Source organism: Crotalus tigris, unplaced genomic scaffold (assembly GCF_016545835.1).
Source record: "Crotalus tigris isolate CLP2741 ecotype Arizona unplaced genomic scaffold, ASM1654583v1 scf7180000019173.45859301935:6455823, whole genome shotgun sequence".
Lineage (NCBI taxonomy): Eukaryota > Metazoa > Chordata > Lepidosauria > Squamata > Viperidae > Crotalus > Crotalus tigris.
The window spans coordinates 6082466-6103667 of record NW_024097414.1 but is presented as its reverse complement, the minus strand read 5'-3'; the positions used below and the strand labels follow the sequence as shown (position 1 = coordinate 6103667).

The following is a 21202-nucleotide window of genomic DNA, read 5'->3' as shown; positions in this document are numbered from 1 at the left end:
TTAGTACAGCCAAGTAGTAGTGGGAATATATTGCTCTTTAGTGCTTCAAAGAGTTCTATAGAGTACTACTTCCTTATTGGATGCCTTTCAATGAACTCAAACCTATCTCCCTAGAGTCACACAGGCAAGTACAAACTGTGACAATCTTACATGGATTTTAAAAGACAGAAACATTTTAAAAACTTCAGTAATTTATATCACTTTTAAGCAATACTTTATATACAATGGAAAAAAGACATGCATAGTCCAAATACAATGTTGAAAACAGCATTTTCATAACAAAAAAGTCCAAACACTAAGTTAATACCATGTACATGAATTCAAGGACATCCTTTTTGTCTGTTGCACACAGTTTATTTAACAATATACTATAGAAGTAAGAAATAAGTTTGTTCCCCCCTCTATACAGTGATTGAATCTTGAATTGTTCATATTTATAGTAATTATAGTTTGCATGATTTACACTGTAATTGCTTTTCCTCAGTTCAAGTTCACATTGAAGAATTACAGAATACACTTCTTCCCTGTTAAAATATGTCCTAAGTAGTGAGTGTCCCTATTTTTTTTAAATCTAAAACCAGTTTTATCAGAGAAACAAGCAACAATTTCTACATCTGCAATGTGTGTTTGTGTGTGCAAGAGTCAGTTCCTATCTTTCCCAGGGGTAATAATACTTAGGATACTTGCAAAATCCAGAATAGAATAAGACTAAAACAAAACAAAACTTTATGCCAAATGTCAGAAATGTAGCAAGATACATTAGAATGTGAGTATTTTTCTCCTCTGCTAAACATCACTGCTTAGTTTTGAAAGTACAAATAAAAATATGAATATAATGGACTTGTTTTCCCCTTTAAAAAAGTAAAGTCAACGATAACAACTAAAAAAAAAAAAACCCACAACAAGGAGACCAGATATTTTAACCACACCTGGCTGGCTTTAACAAAAAAATATATATTCTCTTTTTTTTTAAACAGCATCCATTCACAAGTAGAGGATGAATCAGTCCCATCTAGGGTTTAGCTCAAGCTATAAGTCTTTTTCAGTTCAAGAAGTCCAGGAACATGAGAGAAACGATGTGATGCTACAAGCCCTCCACAAATTTTTCTAGTGTGTCACCTCCTGTGGTATCACCAACCAGGGACAACTCGTTTGGTAACACGTTCCTATTTGGGGGGTTGAGCTGGGGAAGCATTGCACTCTGCTCTGGGTTGCCCAAGTGTCCCTGTTCCATGGAGCCAGCCATTGTAACAGCCAACCCAGGGTGAGGTGAGCCAGTCTGGGGTGAGGCATGGTGAGGAGAAGGCTGGGGCTGTATCCTGGGGGATGGGCTGGAATGTGGTGGCTGCGACTGGGGCCGTGGGGACTGAACGGGTGCAGGAGAGCGCACCTGGCTGCTGAGGGAGGCGTTCATTGGTTGGCCAGGGAGGTGGGACGAGGGAGCCTGTCCTGAGAGCAGATGCTGTTGGGGGCTCATGGGATTTGGTTGGCCTGGGGAGCCCATCTGTGGTTTAAGTTGCTGCTGCTGCTGTTGTTGCAAGAGTCGCTGTTGCAGAGCTTGCTGGATGTTAGGGCTGCCATCAGCTCCCAGGGCTGGCTGCCCCATAGGATTCAGCTGTCCCATCTGCGCTAGCTGCCCCATGGCCCCTGCTTGGATTGAAAGATGCTGCTGCTGCTGCTGCTGCATCCGCTGCTGCTGAATGGCTTGGGCATAAACTCCGGGGCCTGGAGGCTGAGGGAACTGACTGTGAGTGGCCAGCCCAGCTCCTCCTTGCTGCTGTTGCTGTTGTTGCTGCTGGAGTAATTGTCTTCTCAAGATCTCCCTGTACTGAGGACTCATGTTGGCCATAGCTGGATTGTGAGCTGGGTTCATGATACTGATTGACTGGCCCTGTGTAGCCAGGCCTCCTATGGCTGGTTGCTGGGGAGGGACCCCCGGTCGTGGGACACCTGCTGGCAGTGCACTCAGATTCTGCAGGCCTGTTTGAGCATGCAACCCTGCTGGTGGAGGCGGCTGCTGCAGTGGACTTGGAGTCTGTGACATGCCTGCCTGGGGTTGAATGCTTGGCTGGGGTTGCATGCCAGGCTGGTTTGCTACGTATTTGGCTGTTCTCTGCTTTATAAAAGCTGCCATGAGCTGTGGGTTCGACTTCAGGATATTCAGCACCTGCTGCTGCTGCTGCGGGGAACTAGGAGATTTCAGAGTCCGCAATAACTCTTGCAAAGCATTTGGAGGAATCGTTCGGGCTGGTGGCTGCACACCTGGCATCCTTGGGCCAGTTACTGCTTGTTGGCCAGGCATAGGCAGGACGGGCCTTGGCATTCCTGGCTGCTGTGGGGGCACCGGAGCTGATGACTGCCACTGCCCAGGCTGCAGGTTGGGCAATATTGGACCACTGGCTGAGTTAGGCCGGGGCACATTCATGCCAACTTGCTGCATTGGATTCACCGTCCCCACTGCTGTGCTCACTATCCCTGTTCGGCCTGGAGGCAAGCCATTGCTGCTCACCCGGTAGAGTAGCTGCTGCTGTTGCTGCTGCTGCTGCTGCTGTTGCTGCTGGGCTGCTTCAATTTCAATCTGCCGGGCTGCTTCGACAGCTCCTGGTGGGGGTTGGGCAGGTGGAGGCGGAGCAGCCACCTGGGTGGAAGGCTTGCCCGCTGAAATGGGAGGGGGTGCCAGCGTTCTTCCTACACTAGGAAAACCAGCTGGTGACATGCTAACAGGGGAAGGCTGGGGAGGGGGCTGGGGAGTCTGTGGGGTGCTTGGCTGCTGTGTCGGGGTCCCAGGCGTTGCTGAGGTAGGAGAAGGCAAATTCTGCTGAGGCACGTTTCGGGTGGTCATGGTTGCCATCCTGCGGCGAATCAACTGCGCCTGCTGCAGACGGTGTTGGATCTGCTGCTGCCGGAGCTTATGCTTGATGTTGGGGCAGACGGGCACTGGGCATTTGTTCTCTTGGCAGTGTTTGGCATGGTAGCAACAAAGGGCAATCAGCTGTTTGCACACAGGACAGCCTCCGTTGGTCTTGCGCTTGCAGCCCTTGGTGTGCTGGACAACACGCTTCATCTTCTGGCAGGACGGCAATGAACAATTTGCATTGCGGCACTGGCAAGCATGCACTAAAGACTGAATGCATCGCTGGATGCTGAGCCGACGGGATTCCTGGGGGCTCTTAGACTGCTGCTCCCCTTGGCTATTCCCGTCGTCATCCAGGCCCAAGCCCCACTTTAGCATCTTATGCTCATGGCTCTTGGTGTTGTAGCAATTAATGCAGAGGTCGTAATCCTGAAAAGCAAAGTGAGAGACACTGAGATTAACAACCTACAATGTGAGAAAGGCTCAATCTAGCTTCACAACCCCCCCCTATTCTTTTCTGCAGGTGAACCGCATGCATGCTCAGGAGAGGCTGAATGGCCTTTAGACCACTCCAGACGCAAGCCTAAGATAGCTCCATGTACCTGAGACATTCCATCTGTCACAGTTTTAGTTCTATTAATAAGTCATTCAATTATCAAGAACATAATGAAGAACTCCAGGGGCCACTAATACAGAACATCCTTGCTCAGAAAATAGGATTCCTATAGAATTTCCACATATGGCTTTGTTCAATGTGTAAAACTGATGCTCAAATCATAATAACTGGCTCCACAGTTGTTGTTATATATCATATTAATCATAATCCTATTATTTTTAAAAGTATTGTAGAAAAGAAGAGACAGGTTTGCAGGCCAATTCTCACCTGGAGTAGCATCAAAACAGGCAACATATACTTACTTCACAGACTGTGCAATGCCACCGTGTTTCCACATGATGTTTACACTCGTTGCAGGTATAAACAAAACGATCCTGCCCCTGGGTGTGCAGCTCCACAAGCATGCATAGAGTGGACCACTTGGAGCGCCGCAGTGAGGAAAACTCCCAGTGCTTGTCCCTTGCTAAAGTAAGGAAGGCGTCCCGGCCGTCCATCAGATCACAACTAAGTAATGGGTCTGGATCCACAATAGGGGGTAAGGTGTTGATGACAGGTCCCGCGTGCAGGTGAATTACAAAGAAGACCTGCCGTGTGAAGGCAAAGGAAGAGGTGAGCACAAGACAATCTCCACCAATGAGAACTGCCAAGTTGCCAAGGTACCACGTTGTTTAATGTGGTCTACTTCCCTCCCTCTCTCTTTTGTAACATTAAATTTTGCAAATGTGAATGCAGAAAAGGAAATGAGGAGGGCTTGGCCATAGTACCTCTTTATGCTTCTCCATTGTGGCATACAACTTCTGAGACAAATCATTTGACACATTAGGCATGGAGGGTTTCTTCTTGTTGGCTCGGCTAAGGCTGCTCTTATTCTTGTTTGTTTTCTTATTATTCTTCTTCTTGGCATTTTTGCTGTCACCTTGGCTTCCCTGTTAAAACATCAGGAAGCTGCTCAACTGTTCCTCTTTCAATGCATGTGTGAAGAAAACACCTGCTTGCTAGGAGCAGTGGGCAAGGAAATATCAGACAAGCTAAACAAAAGTGGTTCCCCACAATACTCTGATTTTCTGTAAGAAAAATACCTCTCAACAGGACTGAGTACAAAGACTCAACAGTCCTTTAATTGTAGAAGTAGCCTTCTTCCTTCTTGCCGCTGTCTGGGACAGAGGGAGCAGCCTGTGCTACTTTTGGCCCATCAAGTTCAGAAAAACTGGCCATGGTGATAATTAAATAAAAAAATCCCAATGGATTACATGGTTTTTCTTTCATTTTAACTGAACTGGTTCTCTTTGCTGACTGTGTTTTGCAGCTGCAAAAAATAAAAACTGAAGTAAACTATTGCTTTACTCTTTCATGAATATTAACATTGTAAGATCAAATGTATACACTGTCAACTGCTCCAGAAATTTAATGTGAATTGGGCACAAGAGCATGAACAGAATATAAATACAGTGCAAAGTCCAGTAAACCAACCAAAATTATTAACATAATAATATTTGTGCGTACCTTCCTTTTAAAAAATCTTTCTTGACTTGCTTTTTTTTGCAGGCTACTTGCCTACAACAAAAAGCAAGCATGAAGCACACATTTAACCCACTCATCTGAACACAGGAGACTGTGACTTCTAGTCCCACTTTAGGCATGAAAGCTGGCTGGGTGGACCAGCCACTCTCTCTCAGTCCAACTATCTCACGGGATTGTTGTGGGGAAAACAGAAGGAAGAAGGTGTATCAAGTATGTTCGCTGCCTTATTTATAAAAATAATAAAGGTGGGATTAAAAAGATCCACCTCTTCCTTCCCCACAGCAAATAATTTAAAAACGGCAACAAAGGCAGGCAGGCAGGCAGGCAGGCAAGGCTCTCTGCTGGTTTGCTCCAGCACAGAACTCTTTACATCATGCTTTCCAGTCTAAACTATCAGCATAATCAATCCATGATGGGGTTGTGCAAAACCATACTGAAGGGGGCAGGGGAACACCAAGCAGAAGCTACAAATTAAAGCTTAATCTATGATCGGAACAGTTGGAACATCAGAAACACCACCATGCAAAACAAACCCAATTGTATTTTGAGTAAGGAAGAAAACAGCATCCCTTAGTCAACTGGATCAGTCACTCTCTCCTTACACAGGGATTACAACGAAGGGAGCCTCCCCTGCATGCCATTTTGATCTTCTAAAAGGAAATGCGGCATGTAACTCACAGTCTGTTGGATTGAAAGAATTTGTGGTTCATATAGCTCACATAAATATTGTGGTCACACCACTCATGAATTTAGTCACCTCTATTGTTTCACTAGCTGCTGTGCTTTCTTCCTTTTTTCTTTCCTCCTCCTCCTGTTCTAGCTCTTTTATGATCTCTTCTAATACATTGGGCCAAAAATCACCCTCAAAGTAGGGCAACTCCTTGGCACTTGTCAGCCGATCCTCAGTTGCTTGTTTGAAGATATCCTAGAAAAAAAACACCACATAGTGTTGTCGTCAATGGTGCAGCTAAGAGCAATGGCAAAAGTACAGGAGCCCACCAATGTCATATAAATTGAAACTATTTTACTATACCCTCATTTGATTTAAAAAAAAACCCCAGTGGTTTAAAGTAGTTTTCTGTGTTTCATTATGATTGTAAGCATATTTACACATCCAATGCCTTTGCTTTACCAAACCTAAGACACCTGCTGATGCTTAATTTTGGATTCACAGAGGTCTAGAAAAGCATGACTGATTTGCTCCCAGAACTGTAGCCCCCCCTAATTATTGATTTCCCTTTCAACTGCAGAGAAGGCTGCTGTCTAGATATCAATGTCTCCAGACTCTCTTTGAGGAAATCCTCACCTTGTAATCATGAATGATCCGCTCTGCAAAGGCCTTGTCCAGCATCTTCTTGTACCACTCTTGCAGACGTTTAGGTTTGGGGATTTTTTGGTCAGGGGGGTGACAATGGAAGATGTAATCATCACCCTCACTTGGTGGGCAGGCCCAGATGTGGCCTGTAACATACCTGTGAGTTTCACAAAAGCAAGACATCCCAGTTAATAATAGTTTTGTCCAGAATTGAAGGCAGCCATCCTAACTGTTCAACTGCAGTAGAAAGGATATCTAGATAACCAGCACTTACACTCAATCATTCATTCATACCTCCTTGTGCCTCTTGAGTCTATAACCATTGTTGATACAGTACCTTTTTAAAAAGAGCTGATCCTGCTTTCACAAGCAGCATTCTCCTAGAGTTTGAAGCCCTAACGATGTTGTTTCTGTGAAGGTCATAAAGACAGGCTCTGGGCCTGCAAAACTAGGACTATTAAACTACACCAGTATTAAATTTGTGTATTCACTGTGTGGTAATTTGCTGTTTAGTTCATCTTTTATTGTTGCATTCTTGATTTTAACTTGTCCTATATGCCACCTTGATTGTTTGATGATCTTAGAAAGAAGAAACCCAAACTGGGCAGGACATTAATCTCTAGCTGTTTCTGGACCCTGGGTATTTATTCTCTGCAGCACAACAGCATTGGCAATATTTTAATAACGATGTTAATGTTTTCATCCAAAGAAAATACGGAGCTATTTGAGTGAATGCCCAAGCATTGAGGTAAGTTTGTTGATTTATAAATTTTATAGGCCACCTAGTTTATTTTCTTTATGTTCTTTTTGAATAATCTTGGACCCCCTTCTTTGGAATAGGAAAAGACCCAAATCCAATGCATAGTACACACAGTATAACTGGTTCTTGTTTTTATTTGTTTTTGCTCATAGGTGGCTTCCTACTTATTTTTTTTAATTGTTATCATGCTTAACTGATAATTGCCCTATATATTGTGCTAAAAGGAAGGAAATAAATGTAGTGTTCTCTGGTGGATTTTAATTAAAAAATACTGTAAACTAACCCTAGCTTCAAGTTCTTTAAAGTTAATAGGCAAAATATAAATATCTTACATTTTTTTTTTAAAAAAAAGAGGGGAAAATCACTTTCCACTTGCATCTGCCCAAGGAATTACTTTCTCCAGGTATTCTGTCAATTGTAGTTTCTTCAATAATTTCTGGGATGGAAGGAAGTGACAAATTGCATCCTACAAAATTCAACTTGGAAAGCCATACCAAGTTTACTTACATGGTCACAAAACTGGGTCAATATGTATATGATTCTTATTTTTCTAACCTATTCCCAAGAAATGGAAAAATCTGCTTCAAACACACAAGCTTCTACAAGTTTCAATAGGGCAGCTTGCCCAGAATTTCTACCCAAACTGCATTACCTCTAATGGCAGTCTGAATGTTTAAATGCACCACAGAGGCATAAGTTTGAAATACTTTAACATACACAGGAGGAGGTAACAGCAGGCATTTTACATAAAACACGCACACACACTTTTCATAACACAGCAGTCAGACCTTGAATATTTTTATGCAAATAAAATATCAAGTTTGTGCTACAAGAATGTCATTTCCTCTTATTCATTAGAAAGCTGTGAGCTTCTTGTATTAGAAAGCCTTGTACAGATACAAAAAGAAATATTACAGACTGTTCAAGCTTTTTTAGTTAACAGTAGGAAAGAGAGTTGCCCATAAGTTTATTTCCCATAAGTTGTTGGTATTTTCACATGTTTTGTATAAGTCTCAGTGAATAATATATAATCTATATGAAAGCTAAGAGTTCTACTGAGCTTCACATCAGAAAGCTGAAAAATCGATGCTTGCCCACACAATTGTCCATATTTTTGGAATGTGTCAGTTGTTTTAACCAGAAGAAAAAATTACCATGCACAATATAGGAAGTCTACTATGAGGTGTTTAGGAGCTGAAAGTCTACAGGACAGACAGGACGGTTGGGGTCTGCCTTTTTGGCTGGTTCACCTCTCCCCGCCCTTCCCCTTCTCACTGAAGCTTGCTGCAGGGAAATCAAGATAATCCAATGAGATCAAAGGATGAAAACAATAAAGAGCAATTTTCCAAGTGACTGATTTTGTTCCTAATGTCTAACTTACACTGCACTCATTTCACTCTGCTTGCAATGAGTGCTTTGCACCTCTCCACAGAAACCACACTCCCTGCATCAATCTGAATGGTTGCTGCAGCAACAGAAAGGGGAAGCCGAGTTGGAAAGAGTTTGTGTAAATCAGAAAGGAAGGATAGGTGAATGAATGTGTTTGAAGAATGGAGAATCAAGACACACACAGAGAAAAAGACAGTCCCCTGGCTGCTTACGGTTCTTTTTATGTCTACTATGAAATTAGTATCCCGACATCTTTCCCTGGCCTCTCAACTATGCTTCCCAATCACATTTAGCACTTGCTTCTCCATGCACCAGTGCAAGGAAAATGTCTCGACTGACCCTGAAGAAGTTAGAGGGATATAACAAATTCCGCTTGTTACCACTCAGAGGTCCTGGCAGAACACTCACCCCAGTTTCTTGACATATTCCAGATACCCAATAAGGATTTCATGATAAACAGCAGTCCGGAGGCACCTTGGGCGAAAGAAATGGATACTGTCCAAGTAGGAGATGTACACACGCCTGTGACAAAAAGGAAAGAAAACTCAGTGGTTGAATAATTGTTCCTTTGATTTATATCCTGAGCCCTGGTGGCACGTGGTGGTTAAAATGCAATATTGCAGGCAAACTCTGCCTGGAGTTTGATCCTGATGGGCTCAAGGTCAATTCAGTCTTCCATCCTTGCAAGGTCAGCACAACCACTTTGTAAACCACTCAGAGAGTGTTGTAAAGCACTGTGGAGTGGTATGGTAAGTCTATTGCTATTGCTCTCCTGCTCTTCCTTCAGAAACTCATACCCTAGCTAGTTAGATTACTGTAGTTCATCTGACATAGGGCTGCCCCTGAAGGCCATCTGGAAAGCTCAGTTGATTGAAAATGCAGCAGACCTCTTGATTATTAGGCTGTTCTAGAATTGCCACATTCTATCACTTGGGAAAATGCTTCTCTTTCTGAATGAAATTTGAACTGCTGGACACTACCTATAAGAACCTATGCAGCTTGAGGCCTGGATATCTAGGAGACCAGCATTCCACTCTTGGTTTGGATGATTAGGCATCGCTGCCAAAAATCCTGCAGAGGGATCTATGTGGCTCATCTCTGTTGGAACAACCTGTCCCCCAAGGGGAAGGGGGACTTTCATGGCCTTCCAAAGATCTTTGGGAATGGATTGTCTGGCTTTACTGGCACCAGGATGGCTGTTACTGTTATCTATTATGCTTTGTGTCCCCCCAGACAGGCAGGCAATAAAATAGAAAGCACTTCATCTAATTTCCCCCACAACTAGAACCATGTAAGACAGCCTAAGTTGAGACTGAATAACCAGAATCCTTCCTTCCTTTGGAAGGAAGCAAAGCAAGACCTTGTGTTTGGAGGTGGACAATCCCATCCGTATTCTTGCACATGCATGCCAAAAAAGCAGACATCCACACCATCGATCTCTTCAAAAGCAAAAAGAGCCTTTGTTCGGTAGGGGAAGGCCTCAGCCATTTCACGAGAATCCACAAATCTACGACAAAGAGAAATTCACACCATTTTAAGGTAAAAGATAAAAAGCCGAAGAATTAATTATTTGATGTTAGAAAAAAAATGTCCTTCTCAAGCTGGCTTACTGGTTATTGGTTTATTTTCAACTACTATTGGGTTATAATAGATGAAAATGGCAAACATAACTTCCACCCAGAGGTTGTCCTGATATACAATATTCTTTGGGCCCTACATTTGGCATAAAATGACCAGCTACCTAGAATTCTTCCTTAAAGGGCAAAGAGAACTGAGAATGACATTTTAAAATTTTCTCCCAAGGAAAAGACTGCTCTGTCTGCTAGGCTGTTATGAGAATCATTTGTCACATAAAGTGAGAAAAAAGAAGATCATAGCAGAACTGACCATTATAGCAGTGTTTCCCAAACTTGACAATTTTAAGGCATGTGGACTTCAACTCCCAGGATTCCACAGCCAGCGTTGCTGGCTGTGGAATTCTGGGAGTTGAAGTCCACATGCCTTAAAATTGTCAAGTTTGGGAAACACTGCATTATAGTACTAAAACGGAGTTAGGGGGAAATCAGGTGTCCCCACCCTCCAAACGGGGGAGCAGGTAACGGTTTGAACATTTTCTAGAATACGGTTAGCTTGCTGTTGAAACACAACAATTGCTTTTATTTGTCTGTTATGGCTTCTACAGTAACTGTTTTTCAGTAAAATACTCATTAGGAGTTCTTTAGCTAATCTAATTGATCCTAATCTTGCCTGTTAGCTGTTGTCATGGACACAGCATAATAGGCTTTCTTGTTCCCAATGTATAAAATACCCTATTCTGAGATTATGTAGACAAAAATTCTAGGAATATATGGTAAACTGGTGCTGTCAGGAAAAAAAAATTTGGGGGGGATGCTCAAATAAAGATATTATAGAGAAATGGATTCAGTCAATTGGTAATAGTAATCAGATGAATCCAGTAAAAGAAAAGCAAAACTCACCGAGATTTCATTCCTGGTTTGACTTCTACCGTTTTATCTGAGCTGGCCACTACTCTCACAAACACTTCCCCAGCTTCTGGGTGATTCTGCCGCCGCAGAAACTTGTTTACACGCTCTTCCAAATGATTCCCTAAGCGGGTAGTCTGTAACCCTAGTAGGTGGGGAGGAAGAAGGGAAGAACAGAAAGAGATCATACTGTTTTTCGCTCATATATCATTACAGCAATGTTTAGCTTTATTCTTAAAGCTACAATCAACATCCTTTATTTTAAGTACCCTCCATAGGAAAATGATGAGCTTGTTTCCAAACGATAAAGGAATGGCTCTTATTACTATAGACCATCGCCTTGTAATACAAACCATCAACAAAAAGGGGTTCACAAGATGAATCAGGAATCCAGAGCTGAAGGGGGGGGGGAAGGTGCCTGTATTCATGGGATGAGGAATAGCAATAGCACTTAGGCATATACCGGTTCACAGTGCTTAACAGCCCTCTCCAAGCAGTTTAGAGTCAGCATATGGTCCCCCAAAATCTGGGTCCTCATTTTACTGACCTCGAAAGGACAGAAGACTGAGTCAATCCTGAGCCAGTGAGGATCGAACTGTCAAACTGCTGGCAGCCAGCAGTCAGCAGAATTGGCCTGCAATGCTGCATTCTAACCACTGCAGTTCTTATAGACCATGTGGAGGCAGGAGCACCAAATGCTTTACAAAGCTTGCCATTTCTAAAACTGGGAATACTACACATGCCCCCCTCCCCCCCCCCGGGAAGCAAGTGTGGAGGACTACCAGTGGAGCTCTGCTTTATATTTAGATCTGCAATACAGTTATTTTTCCACTCCACTACTTATTTGAATCAAAACAAAATCCAAATATGAATGGCCTTCCACAATATTACTTAAACAATTAATAATGGGGTTCTTTAAACTATGCATTAAGAAGTTGTGTTTAAATATAGTTAATATACAATAAAGGAGGCCATAAACTTACTTTTGGCACTGAATTTATTCTCTTTGCGTGTTCGGCCAGTTTTCTTTAAACAGTTGTCACACACAAAACTAAAACACAATAAAGAGTTAATAAACAGATCCTGAGCTGAAAATATTATAAAAGTTTTTTTAAAAAAGGGAAAAAAGATTTACAACAAAATACTACTTTCTTCATTAACAGAAAATGTGCAAATGTGCACTTTGTTTTCTTCTCCCCCCTGGGCCATTTTTAACTTGGAGCTGAAGCCCATCTTAATTCCTGAACAGCATAAGGGATACAGAGTCAGATGACAGGGTTTGTAAGGCTACCCTGGTAGAACATGGAAAACAGCAGCTTCACTTATTGGAAGGCTGAATCCATGGACTTGGGCTGATGATGAAAAGGAGTATTAGACTTATAAATAGCTCAGGTCTCCTAGCCAAGTGATGATGAAGGAGACAATTTGAAATTCTCAGCTCAAAATTCCATTATGATCTGCCTGGAAGAGCTTTTTGCATCCCAGACCAGTTGGTCAAAGAGACTGCCACAGGCAAGTTCTTGTCAGCTGGGTCTCTTGTGTTCAATGGTCAAAAGGAATTGGTGCTGGACAGGACTGTTCTCATTCTGCAATAAGAGCACTTTTATTTATTCATTTGGCATTTTTATATGGTCACCCATCTCACAAGAGTGTGACTCTGGGCAGCATACAACAATGAATTGTACTTTCTTGACATATTGTGACATGCACACCACATCAGGTATCACATACATGGAATCGGATATTACATTAAACCTGGCATATATTTATATTATTCCTATAAGAAATTCACAGAATGGCCCTTAACGGTCCTCCAGAGTATTATAAGACAGCCTGTTCTGATAAAAGGCAACTGCCAATAGAAGATTGATTCTTTTCTCAGATGCAGACAACACTACTCACTTGCATAAAAACACGTAACCAAAGCCTATGGGAAACCCAAAAGCCTAATGTTGTTAAGAAACTGAGTAGTTCCTTAGGAGCAAGTTGAATTCTAAGCTTCTAAGCTCATTACTTAGAAATGAATACAAATTTAATATATAAAAACCGTATATTTTTAGGCCCTAAAATACAAGATGGAGCAAGTCACTTTCACTAAAATAAACAAAGGGGATTTAAAAACATCACTGCAACCACATATTACAAACATGCTGGACAGATTTTTGTCAGAACCACAGAAGAAAGAAATTTTTGTCGCAAATCACCCACATCTACACAGAATTCTGAAATTTGTTTAATACAACACAAATACCTCCACTTCAGGGTATACTAGTTCTTATATTAGCTAATTTTTGTTAATTTTAATCTTAATATTTAACATTTTAATTTTTATATTGTCATTTTTCTCATGTTGTAAGCCGCCCGGATTTGCATGATAGTGAGATGGGTGGCATATAAATTTAATGAATAAAATAAAAATTTGCAGTAGTAAAACAGAGCCACTTACCCAGAAGGCCAAATAATATCGTAGTGTAATGCGCATATCTGGTGCATTTTCCGGCCACATTCTTTGCAATCAACAAAACTGAACAATGTAAGAGAAGAAGTTTTAACTTCCTTGAAACAAAAATACATATTAAATACGTATGTGTTCCTCAACACCATTAAATTTTTAAAAGTGTTTCTGCATGACATTGGTGTTTCAGACATAAATAAGATTTCAGTATTACACTGCTTTCTAAATTACTGGATTTTGATTTTTTAAAAGACTTTTTCTGCACTAGTTTCCCCAGCTGACTTATCGTATACTACCTAAATCTGAAGTTCAGTTTTGCAGCTACTGCTGCCAATAAAATCACACCATACTTACGGCTCAGGATCAAGTGTGTCATTTTTTTTCTTCTCAAAATGATCTTTTGAGATGGTTCTGCAAAGAAAAACATATAAGAAATTAGGACTTATTTTAGTTTGGCTACATTATAACCCATAAGTATATTTCTGTAAAAAAGGCAGCTGCATGTAACAAAGCTATGTATTCTTTAAGAGAGTCTCATAAAGTTAGTCACTCTGGAATTTGATTGTCACCTGGTATTCTTAGACAAAGCTGGCTCATAATCTCCAGTTATACAAATTAACCTAAGTCAAATCATTTTTTTAAGACAATATTAAAAAAAACCTGTAATTTCTGTGTTAAATTCATCGAACAATGCTTGCAGGGAAGCAAAAAACTAATAACTATCAGTAAAAAAGGTCTTCAGCACTCTAACTATGAGAACAAGCTATCTAGAGTTGGTTGGCTTCTTTTTTGTTTAGCGCCCAGATAATTCATTTTTAGCAATATGTTTCAAAGACAGGACTATTTATTCTCCATATATTCCAGAATGTGATGTGTGCAATGTGTTCATGTCTGAATATGATTTGAATTGGAGTCTTTTAAACTGAACATTCATGAAATGTTGCTCAGTACTGAGGATGGAAAATGAACAGCTGCATTGCCAGAAAATGGTTAAAGAAGCCAGATTCTGCAGAGAGGACAGGCATCGAAGAATTTTCTGCAAATGTAAACGAGGCTATAATGTATGAGAAGGTGTGCCTGTTGGTCTCTGCTGGCCTGCTACATCTGATACGCCTACATGGTAATTGAAACCATTTTTTCCTTTGTTTATACTCAGCAGCTTTTAAAAAACTGAAATACTTACGTTTGTGGCTGAGCAGGGTCATCACCCAGGGTAACGTTTTCGCCCTGGATTTCAGTAAAACATCTCTCACAGAAGTGATACCTGTCAGTGAGAAGGCCATATTTGGGTGAACTGGTCCATCAAAACACATAGCCACCCAAGCAATGGAACCCCCAATCAGAGCAGGGCAGATCATCACCATGAAAGGGGGAGCGTTGTTTTTTGTTTGATGGGCCAGTGTGGACAATGAAAAGGAAAAGAGGAGGGGAAAGGAAGGGTTAGAAAAGAGGGGAGAGGACAAACAGCAACGACAGAAGTAGTAAGACACAAACATCAAGACCACATGGAGCAGAAAGCCCAGGCCAAGTGCGGGTTAGCATTTGGTCTCATTCCAAGGATGACAAAGGAGAGCTCCAGAATTCCATGCTTCTTGTGGGGCAGCCCCAAAGGACATCAGTGTTTCAACTAAAGGATTTGGGATTCTGTTTAATCATGAAGTATCCTTTAACGCAAGCAGTTACTAGATACAATTTTACTGCAGCCAAAGTAAGTTTATCACAGTATTTATGAATACAACAGAAAAAAGAAGTTTTAATATTGTCCACTGTACCAAATTGTGTTTGAAAGTTACACTAAATGTGGCCAACTGCTCAAATTAAATGCATACTGTATAAACAAAACCAAGTTCATACTTTAAATAAGCATGTAACCAAAAAGCATCTTTTAGTCTATGTATATTTTATAAAAGCATGTGAACTATTTACATGGTTTATACTGTAACAATACAAATCATAATGAAGTGATATATTAAGGTTTTGCAAACTGAAACAGACTTGTTTCCATTTTTTGTTAATTAGAATGAAACTTAGCCAATTCTTGTTGGTTTAAGATAAGCAAAGATGAGTAAAAGTACAATTTGTATTTGAATAAGTCAGATCCAGATTTTTACTGTTAGAAAATTTGGAAGCAAAACTGTATCAATGTAAGACAAACTTGGCAAATGGAAAAAGCATGAATTAAAACTAAATACAAAAACAGACAAAGAAAAACACTGTTACATTTTTTTTAAAAAAACAAAGATATAAACATTCATTAGTATCTTTATAAAAACAGTGGGCCTGATTATCTCAATGAAATAACAATAGGGAGCATCCAAAATAACATGGTGGCTATTCTCCACACTATCAAGTTTTGCACTTGCTAAGCACTGACCAAGGCTGCCTTTTTGTGAAAATGGAGACTTTTATAGATGACTCGGCTGAACCAACTTATTCAGTTTACAAAGATATCTCAAAGGCTGATCGACAAAGTGTAACAAAAATGAACCCAAGAGTCAGGAAGCTAAAGCATGTCTCCATCAATAATCATCTTGCCCCAAAACAGCAGCAGGAGCAGATTGCCTAGTTAAAAGCAAGGCTGATTCTACTACATTAGTAACCAAGATTATCCAGATGTTTTATCAAAGAGGGCCATCACAGCTGACCAAATGCAATGAATTCCAACCACGGGTGTATCAAAGTCAAGCACTGACCATCTGCCCCTTTAGATACTCTTTTCCTGAGATTTTTAGAAGCACCTTTTTGAGTCTATTTGCAAGACTCCATTTTCCTTGCTAGAACGGAACTTTGTGAGAGGGCTCCCATATAGTCAGTGAGACAAAGCAATTGTTTCATCCTCTTATTTGAGTAAAATCAGCCTTCAATGTGAGGACTGCAGGACTTTCCATCTTTTTCAAAGTAAACAGCTACAGAATTCTGGTGGACAATAATTCAACCCAGCACAGAGAGCTGACATCCCATACAGCCACATGGAGTCTCCTCCGAGCTGAATACAGCTAGATTTGTAGCCTGCCTTAGGCATCCTGTAGTAACTGCAGGCTGTAATAGTGGGACATGAGCAGGGAATGTAGGATTAGGCTTTCTTATACTTTGGACAAAGCAAGATCACAGCATAGATGGACATGCTGTGGGAAGGTGAAAGCATCATCTAACAACTAATCAACATTAATTTATTATTTCTGCCCCCCCCCCCATTGTCTAAATAAATGAGAGTGGTCTCAGAAGTCACTGGATTTTCTAACATGAGGAAGCTTCTCCCAGATTCCAATAGGAAGAACTGGCAAGCGGGCTAAATTAAATCTTAGCCCTTGCTTTGGACCTGTGCAGGAAGACACCAGGACTCACCTGTTCTGGTAGCTGAAGTAGGCAGCATCTCTGGGGATAGTGCACAATTGTTTGCCATAACAACACAATGTCTGGGGAGAAAATTCATACTACAAAAGAAAAAAAAATGGTATAGAGAACAATTTGCTACAGGACAGAACTCTCTATATGCATAAATAATAATTACTGTCAATACAATCAATTTGTTTCATGTTCTGCTTTAATATCTTATAGGACACCCAAGGCACCATCTCTTTCCTTATGGAGGAACTGAACGAAAGCCTATGGGATCACCCTGTTCATTTAAGTTCAATCTGTAAAGTTTAGAAAAAAGCCTGTAATTCACTAAGATCATTAAAGAAGTTTTATTGGCTACCCAGAGATAACCTGTGATAAGATGGGCAGGCAATAAATTTGATAAATAATCACAAGGTCAAATAAGAATGCAGAGGTTAGCTGCTCCCTTATTAAAATATTACGTTTATTAATCATTTGTATTGTAATAATGTTATATGAAGGAGTTTGTTATTTTTAATCTCTTAATAGTTGGAATATTTGATTTTAAAATACATCACATAAATAGGATATGAGCAGAACATTCTAAATACCATATTTAAGATTTCATATAAAATGTTTGGAATACAGATTTTATGGCATTAAAATACTTTAGTTTTACCTAAAACATTTTCACTCATATGTACAGCAAAAACAGTTCCACAGTATTTGTTCCACAGTTAAGTTATACATGGAATGTAAATTATTTTATACTCAGTGTAAAATGATTTAGACTTTTAGAGCCTCTTTTGGGGAAAAAAAAATCTTATAACATTAAAAAGGCCTCCTTTGCTCAACTGGAGCTCATATAGTCCAGAAATGATGGGATAGTCAAAGAAAATATAACAGTTCATATTGTGGAAGAGAAGCTTATTATTAAATTGATTTTATCATTTTAAAATGTTTGTAAATGCCATCATTTATACAATACATTACACCTTAGAGTTTAAAAACAAGAATCTTGGCAAACAAGAAAAAGCATTTTCTTTTTCTTTATAAACTTATATTCGTAGATAGGACAAAAAACCAAACACACCTTGCGGCCACAGCAATATCCTAAGGACTGCATAACAGGATCAATTTCTTGTTCAAAGACCTCTGCAAGCTTAGTGCAAAATTTGTAGACTCTTGATGTTTTGCGGTTGTAAAGCCAGGCATTATTGAACATTAGCCAGACATCATCCACATACTGCCATGGTTCTTGGTACTGCCCTGTATCCAACTTGCGTTTAATTGTAGAAAGATCCATGGGATTCTTCACAATGTCAAAATAATCCTTTGAAGAATGTAAAAAGAAAAAGAAAAGATATGTTAGGTCAGCTGAAGAACTGAAGAAGCTTCTCAGATGAGAAGCAAAATGTCTTCAAGCAAGAATCAAGAAGGTCCAGTTTCTTTTTGAAAAAGCACCTTTGGGACTACTGTGACCTGGATGACTGTGAACCTCCATAGACAATTAGGTCAGCTTGACAGCTAAAATTTTCTCAGTGACTTCAAGATTTCATGGACATGCATAGTAATTCTTGGAATGAGAAAGGCTCCGTTACAGGAGAGAAAAGAGGTAAAAAAGAGAAATGTTGCTCTTGTGTACAAACTTCCTTTCCTGTTTTGATGGTGGTAAAACTGGAGATGCACCATTTTCTTCAGCACAAAACAGGGGAAGTTGGAAACGGAGGCCATCTGCTGGTAGAACTCCTGGAACCAGCCACTGCTGAGCCACAAAAGCATGTGGGCTATCTAATCTCAATCTAGGACAGTGTTTCTCAACCTTGACCATTTTAAGGCATGTGGACTTCAACTCCCAGAATTCCACAGCCAGCATTGCTGGCTGTGGAATTCTGGGAGTTGAAGTCCACATGCCTTAAAATGGTCAAGGTTGAGAAACACTGATCTAGGAGAACTGCAATCTAGCAATCCAAATTCTAAACCAATCTAGCTAGCTAGTGGCCTATGTTTGTAAAAAGAAGGAACTGATCTTACTGATCAATCCATGCCTGTCTCAAGCTTCTAGGGTTCTGAAAGATCCTTTTCTTGATTCCCCCGGGAATGATACTAAGCTTGGAAAAAAGCCCTTCCACCTCAATAAGGAATGCCCCTCTTTCCTCATTTTTCTGTCGAACACGAGATACTTGAAAATGTTTCATTATCCAAAGTTTCATTACCCAATGATGGCATCTAGTTGGGTAATAAAATGTCTGCAAGCACACAACCAAGCTTAGAGAGCCCAAAGGAATGACTAGTACTGTTTCACAGGAATCGCCCCATTTTCAAGACCTCAGAACAGCTATTGGACTTTTCATAGAGATCAAGACATGGTCTGTTCTCATTTTCGCTGAGAGGAAAAGAGACCTGGTAATATTCCCAAAGTAAAGTAAATAATGCCAGAATCTCAGCACACAGCACTTTGATGACTTTCTTGGTCTTCTGGAGGTCAGGTTGTTACAATCCAGGTGGTATGTCTACTATCACAGACACTCATTGTAGTTCTCTACCAACATTCAAAATTGTATTAATATACAATACAAAAATACAAAAGAAATTAATAGGAAAATAAGGGAGGAAAAAGGAAATGGAAAGTGTAGGGCAAAGGGAAAAAAAGAAAGAAAAAGCATTGAAAAAGGAATCTGTTCTTTATTCAGATGACCCTCTAATTAACAGACAGAACTATGCATGGCCAGAAGAAATTAGCCAATTTCCTTCTGTTTACTCACTCACCGGAATACCTAGAAGTTGAGGATCCACAGGCTGTCTGAAAGGTAATGATTCTGGATCCTGACGATACAAAGCTTCCAGGGTAGGCATGAGGGCCTGGCGCAATTCTTCAGGTTTAAAGACTGTTAAATAAAAACCTTATTATCCATCCATCCATCCACTCACCCACCCATCACAACTATACTGCCCTAAATTTCCATAATTCAAGGCAATTCACCTTACCATTAATGCAATCAACCACAAGTCATTTCTATATTTCTCATGAAATTTTTTAGTCTTCTTCATTGAAGAAATTAATTACAAAAAATGCAATAATCCCTGACCCCTTGCTCAGATAGCTTTAAGAAAGATAAAAGAAGTATCGTTGGAGAAAGGATCATTAAATGATCATTAAAGCTAATAAATGATCCTACCCATATACCTTTCCCCCCAGAGATTAAGGACAAGCCACAAATAACAGCTGTCCATTAGCCCTGCTTCTCATTCTCCATCGTGTCTGGATGGCTGATCTTACTGGGAATAGAGTGATAACGAAAGGAAGGCTTATTATGCCTGATTACACAAGAGGCGTGACTATTTTGCTGTCCAGCCTTAGAAGATATCCCAGTGTTAGAGATGCAGACTTACTTTTTTTCCGTGACTGAGATGGTGACGTAGACTGCAATATGGTGCCATTGCTGTTCCCGTCCTCCTCCTCTTTTAGCTCTGATTTTTTTCCTTCTACATCCATTGACTCTTGCTTACCATCTACCCCATTAGTTTCTTCTTTAGTTCGTGCAGATCCTGATATGTCCTCCTCCAACTAAAAAGCAAAAGGGAAGTAGAATATTTATCTCCAGTGCAACCTACTAGATTTTCCATTTTTTTCACACAAGCAAGAGTAGGTCATGATTTTTATTAATCTACTGATAATGATTTGGTCCTCAATTACCTCTGGTTTTGGCTCCAGCTGAGCCTCAACATATTCTGAATCAGCTTTTTCCACCATGACGTCTGGTTTATTTTCTTGCGTTTGTGTTTCCTGACCAAGTTGCTGGGCATTGAGATCAGCACTGGCAACAGAACCTGGTGTAGGTATCCTATTGTCTATACTTGCTGCTGCTTGGGATAGCTGGAAAGGGAGGGAGGGGAGGAAAATATGAAAAAAATGACTTTACAGAATGGCACTGAACCTGCAACATTAAACTGAGATGGCTGTCCATAAATATCTCTATATGGTGAATTACCTATCCATCTTAGAATCCTCAATAGGAATTTAATGAAAGTCAGAGAGCCATCTGCCTCCCAACCTTTTTATTGTAAGCTGCCTAATAATATATTTGAAGGATTGTGGCCCAGTTTAAGGGATTGCTCTGTGTGCTGTATGCGAAGCACTCGTAGAAGAGCAATTGTTTCCATGTGCCACAAGAAAGCTAAAACAATGTCTTTAAAAAACAACACATACAGGAAAATCTATATTTTGTAGACTTCCAGTTTAGAGTTCTTAAGGGCAGTTCAGAAATGGTGGATAATGCAAAATGTAAAGGTGCTAGCTCGAACCATCGGCCAATCAATGCTAAACATCTGTTGTGACCAAAGTCCAATTGAAATGCTTCACCATTATGGCTTGGGACCAAAGCAAACAATCAAAGATGGTAAGCAGCAACTAAAGGCTGCCTGTAAAGGGTCACATTCTCTGCCAGCCCTTTGATGGCATTCAGGATAAGGGATGAACATTCTACT

At 40.4% G+C, this 21202-nt stretch overlaps 1 protein-coding gene across 5 annotated transcripts in view; it reads right to left on the bottom strand.

The window, feature by feature from the left end:
• Positions 1 to 191: 191 nt before the first annotated feature.
• Positions 192 to 21202, bottom strand: part of LOC120315672 (CREB binding protein) — a 41344-nt gene continuing 20333 nt past the window's right edge. For 4 of the 5 annotated variants that reach the window (XM_039360417.1, XM_039360415.1, XM_039360418.1 and 1 more), the window contains exons 15-31: positions 20412 to 20591; positions 20108 to 20282; positions 19484 to 19602; positions 17808 to 18047; positions 16739 to 16827; positions 14577 to 14657; positions 13748 to 13804; positions 13385 to 13462; positions 11922 to 11989; positions 10933 to 11083; positions 9816 to 9962; positions 8864 to 8977; positions 6298 to 6463; positions 5749 to 5916; positions 4235 to 4396; positions 3773 to 4054; positions 192 to 3283 (exon numbers count right to left, since the gene is read on the bottom strand). In XM_039360417.1, coding sequence (XP_039216351.1) covers positions 1085 to 3283; positions 3773 to 4054; positions 4235 to 4396; positions 5749 to 5916; positions 6298 to 6463; positions 8864 to 8977; positions 9816 to 9962; positions 10933 to 11083; positions 11922 to 11989; positions 13385 to 13462; positions 13748 to 13804; positions 14577 to 14657; positions 16739 to 16827; positions 17808 to 18047; positions 19484 to 19602; positions 20108 to 20282; positions 20412 to 20591 — 4476 coding nt within the window. In that variant the 3' untranslated portion in view covers positions 192 to 1084. Of the gene's footprint in view, positions 3284 to 3772; positions 4055 to 4234; positions 4397 to 4420; positions 5642 to 5748; positions 5917 to 6297; positions 6464 to 8863; positions 8978 to 9815; positions 9963 to 10932; positions 11084 to 11921; positions 11990 to 13384; positions 13463 to 13747; positions 13805 to 14576; positions 14658 to 16738; positions 16828 to 17807; positions 18048 to 19483; positions 19603 to 20107; positions 20283 to 20411; positions 20592 to 21202 lie in introns of those variants that run through there. The other variant, XM_039360419.1, reaches the window with a different exon arrangement.